At 38.4% G+C, this 5,115-nt stretch overlaps 1 protein-coding gene across 1 annotated transcript; it reads right to left on the bottom strand.

Moving 5' to 3' along the window:
* Positions 1-319: 319 nt before the first annotated feature.
* On the bottom strand, positions 320-1,079 carry LOC109221687 (serine/threonine-protein phosphatase 7 long form homolog; the record flags this gene model as incomplete). Its single annotated transcript, XM_019386154.1, has 1 exon — positions 320-1,079. A coding segment is annotated over exon 1 (760 nt), but the record flags the coding sequence as incomplete, so codon positions are not given.
* Positions 1,080-5,115: the final 4,036 nt, after the last annotated feature.

Below are 5,115 nucleotides of genomic sequence, written 5' to 3'. Positions count from 1 at the left end.
AAGCAAGTGTAGGTACATATTTACCTGTCCGTCCACCAGCATATCTAACACATCCCTGACAAAGGGGAGATTATGATGAGCATCGCTCCCTCGATAGTTCCCACGCCGGAGAATCCACCTAGAAGCTAGAGGGAGAAATGGATAAGCCTCACCGGGCGCAAGTGGTGGTAGAGGTGGCTGCAACGGCATGATCCGCTGCCAGGCCCAAACCTAAGATAAAAGGTTGATGTAAAATTTATGAGTCATTTCGACCATATAGAATTCGGAGTAATGAACAGAGTATTCGAAAATGTTGTCACCTGTAGGAGGGGCAGAAAACCACATATGTCCACCGCTGGGCCCATGCTCGCCCAGTACATGCTCCTATACAGGTATGCGAGAACAGCAGCACCCCAGCTGTACTGGGGTAAATCATCCAGCCGCTGAAGATGATGGAGAAAGCGCATACTCACTTTACTCCCCGAAGTGTTCGGGAACAAGACACACTCGAAAAGCAGGAGCAGCGCCAACCGCGTGTACCTCTCAATATGGAGATCCTCCGTCTCGCCGGTAATGTCTGGATGCAAAAACGCCGTATGATCTCTGATGGCTGACAAAGCAACGCGACTGCCCCCAGCGTCACCCTGAGGTCTATAACCTGTAAACTGCCCCATCATATCTAAAAACTGTGCACGCGTCATGGATCTAATGTACTGGGGCAGTGCCACGGCCGGTCCATCTACGCGCAGCCCATACAAAACTTGAACATCCTCCAGCGTGATGGTGGCCTCTCCAGTGGGCAAGTGAAAAGTGTGCGTCTCCAGTTGCCACCGCTCTACCAAGGCCGTGATAAGAGACCAATCAAGCTGCATCCGTCCAAGCTCAAAAATCGTATAGAAACTCGTAGCCTGTAGGCACGCGACTACGCGGGCATGGAAAGGATGTTCCACGATGAACTCCCACAAATCGTCAGGTCTCCTGGGGCGGAGAGCCTGCTCCGATAGTTGTTCCTCCCATTCAAAGGAGGACCTATGGTCGCCCTGCAACACTAATAGCTGATCCTCGGCAGGTCCAGGATGCGCAGGCGGAGGAAAGGCCATGTCGTCTACTATAATTTAAATAAAATTAATTGTGTGTGCTAGATTAATAAATTAAATAATTATTTTTAATATTGGACTGAGTAATTATCTATGGGTTCGAGGCTCGACATTTGAGGTCCGGTAGCAACAAGATATACTTAATTATTATGTGTGTCATTTTCAATATTTTTTAGAAATTTGTTAGTTTAATAAATTAAATTAAAAATTCTTGAATTGGACTTAATAATTATGTATGGCTTCCAGGCTCGACATTTGAGGCCCGGTAGAACCAAGCTATACTTAATTATTATGTGTGTCATTTTCAACATTTTTTAGAAATTTGTTAGTTTAATAAATTAAATTAAAAATTCTTGAATTGGACTTAATAATTTATGTATGGCTTCCAGGCTCGATATTTGAGGCCCGGTAGCACCAAGCTATACTTAAATTATTATGTGTGTCATTTTCAACATTTTTAGAAATTTGTTAGTTTAATAAATTAAATTAAAAATTCTTGAATTGGACTTAATAATTATGTATGGCTTCAAGGCTCGATATTTGAGGCCCGGTAGCACCAAGCTATACTTAATTATTATGTGTGTCATTTTTAACATTTTTTAGAAATTTGTTAGTTTAATAAATTAAATTAAAAATTCTTGAATTGGACTTAATAATTATGAATGGCTTCCAAGCTCGATATTTGAGGCCCAGTAGCACCAAGCTATACTTAATTATTATGTGTGCCAATTTCAACATTTTTAGAATTTTGTTAGCTTAATAAATTAAATAATTAATATTGGACTGAATAATTATGTATGGGTTCCAGGCTCGATATTTGAGTTTATTTGACAACATATATTAATTTGTTACTTTTGAAAGTTTATCTTTATAAATTAAATAATTAATTTTGTAAAGTGTTATTGGATAGAGTTTGCAGTTACTACATACTTAAGGCTCTATATTTTACTAAGCTAAAAGGCTCTATATTTTGCACTCTGCCGATGCCCCCTTTTTCTAAAGGCGAAATCGGGTTTACGACATTTGGGCGAACAACTCTATTCCTTTTGGGAATTTGGGTTTTTGAGATTTAGAAGAGTCGCCACCTAATGATTGAGTGCATTAGGACACCAAGGAATAAAAAAAAGAACCAGAGAACGGGTAAGGGCTTGAAATTATCCCAGGGGGAAGGTGTTAGGAACCCCCCAAGATCCACTAGTGTGGTTCCCGGCCATGCTACAATTTGTGACTTTAAAGCGAATAAACAAACAAGACAACTTCACATAACGATTACAAGTAGGATTTTTTATAAAGGTCAAATAAGCATGCTGAAGTTAGGGAGTAGATGGTTTCAGGCTCGTTTAAAAGAATGTATAAATGCAGAAAAATGAGGGTCAAGTAACGAATGCAAATAATCAGACAAAGAAGTAAAAATGGGCGGAAGTTTAAAAAATGAAAACAGTGCTGGAAATTCCAAAGAGGTTTGAATTAAAGTGAAATACAAAGTTTAAAGAACTGGAAAACTGAAGTAAGCACATATGGAGTGAGGGGGATCCTAGGTTTATAAATAACATGGATCATCCACGCAACACCCGGTAACCGATTATACGCATGGTGTTATCGCGTGATCATCATCTCCATGTCTACCCTTTCCACCCCATTTAAGGTATTAAAGCGCGGAATGGTCTCGTTACTTATTGCATGCTATAACCCGTTCCGATCCTATCAGTCTCGGAGGCATTGAGACTACTAATCCTAAAAGGGAAGGGAATTGGAGCTTTTCAGAGTTTAAAGGGATAAAAAGTCTAAGGCGACAAGCAAAAACACATAAGAAGTTAGGGGAAGAACACATAGCAATTAAGTCTCAAATAGGCCTCCTCACTTAAAAGAGCAAATTGTATAGCATGACTTCAAATACTGGTTGTGGTCTGGATTAAAAAATTACGTAAAGGGGGTAGCTGATTTATTACATATTTTCAGATAAGGAGTCCGAATTAGGCCTTGTCTGGATGTAGTTTATCAGAATTGATGCAATTAATTACCTAATAGTATGCCTAAGTGAGTCCTATAGGCATGACATCTAATAGAGCGTACTGATTTTAGGGAAAAGGTTGCTGGTTATATAAACGAAAGATCTGCAGATTTTGACGACCTTATGACTGATTTTAGACTCGTAGATGAAATAGACGAAGCTGGTTCAGTTGATTATTCCTACAGGCATGATTTCTAAGCGTAATTGGTTTTAAACAAATACATAAATACAAGAGTCCTATAGGCATAGTATCTAGAGTGAAGTTAGTTATTTATTAAACCTATGATTGTTTGCCTAATGGCATGTATATGCAGAAGTCCAGAAACCTAAAGTCATGATTTCTATATGCAGGACTTATAGACATAATTTCTAAGATGAAGAAATGCAGAATTTATAGGCATAATTTCTACAATGCAGATGTGCAGAAACCTAAAGTCATGATTTCTATATGCAGAACTTATAGACATAATTTCTAAGATGCAGAAATGCAGAATTTATAGGCATAATTTCCAATGCAGATGTGTAGAAACCTAAAGTCATGATTTCTATATGCAGAACTTATAGATATAATTTCTAAGATGCAGAAATGCAGAATTTATAGGCATGAGTTTAAAATGTAGAATGCGGAAATTGTAAATAACCTATAGGCAGGTTTTCTACCCTTGGCATGCATTCAACCCAATCCCTTTCCACTAACCATCCCCAACTGTTATTACAAATTATTACAGACCCAAATGAATTAGAAAAAAAAAAAGTAAAATTACATCAGAAGCTCCAGGTACATCCAAACAGCCTAATTCAGACTTCAAAGTCCAACAATATGAGATAAACCAACTTCCAGGATCAGATTTTCAAAAGACTTTCTCATATTTGGGATGTGTCAAAGTTCCCAAGAGTCTCAAAAGGCTCCGGGCAGTGCTTACACCCCAAACACATAGCAGAATTAAGATCATAGTGAAGTGTGGAAATGCCAGCCCTCAGATGTCCAAGTTCAGAGGGAACTCAAGGTCCCAAAGCAAGGCTCATAAGAGAGGGGCAGAACTTAAGGGTCTAAGAATAAGTGTAAGTGCATAGGGGAATTAGGGAAAGCCTTGACAGGCTAGTGGTCATACCCAGCAAATGGGAATGCTGGCACACCCCTGACCAGCTTGTTAGCCAAGCTTAAGAGTTAAGATCCAATGTGGATTAGGTTATGGCCTGGGCAGTAATTAGGATATTGCTAGGCCAAGAACCTTAACTCAAACACATAGAAGGGAATAGGGTTAGGGGTTCACAATAGAAAGAGCAATGAAGGAACATAATTAGCACAAATCACTGAACATAAGCAGTAAAGTAAACAAGGATGCTGAAACTGTGAAGTAAGCACATAGGGGTGAGGCAGAAAATTAAATGAAAACCATACCAGTTTCAAAGGAAAACAAGTAAGAAAATAGTAGTCTTTGAAAAGCCAAGTTGCAAGCACAGCAGTTCCAAAAGGTCTCAAGCAATGCAGAGTATTGAATTCAAATTAGTAAGGTAAATGTGTGAGTTGAAAGTAAGAAGTTCGAGGTATTGAACTTGAAGTATAGAGACGAAGTATTTGATTGATAGTGTAGATGTAAAGTTAGGTCTTGTTAAAGTGCAGAAGTACACCCCCCTTTTATAATGCAAAGAGAACCAGTAAGAAAGGTAAAGAAATAGTTGGAATCAGTCTCCCTTTGGTTAAGGGATTCTGATTCCAACGGGTAGAAATTGGTTAATGAAAGAAATTTTTACTAAAACCTTTCAAAGTAGCACAAAAGGGGTAAATACATAGAAGTTATTTAAGGAAACAGTCAATTGTACACGGTTTGTGCCAAATATGGCAAGGGAATCAATTAAACAGCCATGAAACCAACAATTGCAAGTTCAATTGATTGAACCAAGTCAAGAAAGGTAAAGGTGGTTCAATCGAAGGAAAATCAATCTCAAATCATTAGCCTTATTAAAGGGATTTCAGAATCAATCACTTAGTTGATAAAAAAAACACTTTGAAAGAGAAATTTCTTA

The sequence above is a fragment of the Nicotiana attenuata genome, unplaced genomic scaffold (assembly GCF_001879085.1).
Source record: "Nicotiana attenuata strain UT unplaced genomic scaffold, NIATTr2, whole genome shotgun sequence".
NCBI lineage: Eukaryota > Viridiplantae > Streptophyta > Magnoliopsida > Solanales > Solanaceae > Nicotiana > Nicotiana attenuata.
The sequence above is the reverse complement of the archived record's forward strand: the minus strand, read 5'-3'. Positions and strand labels throughout refer to the sequence as shown.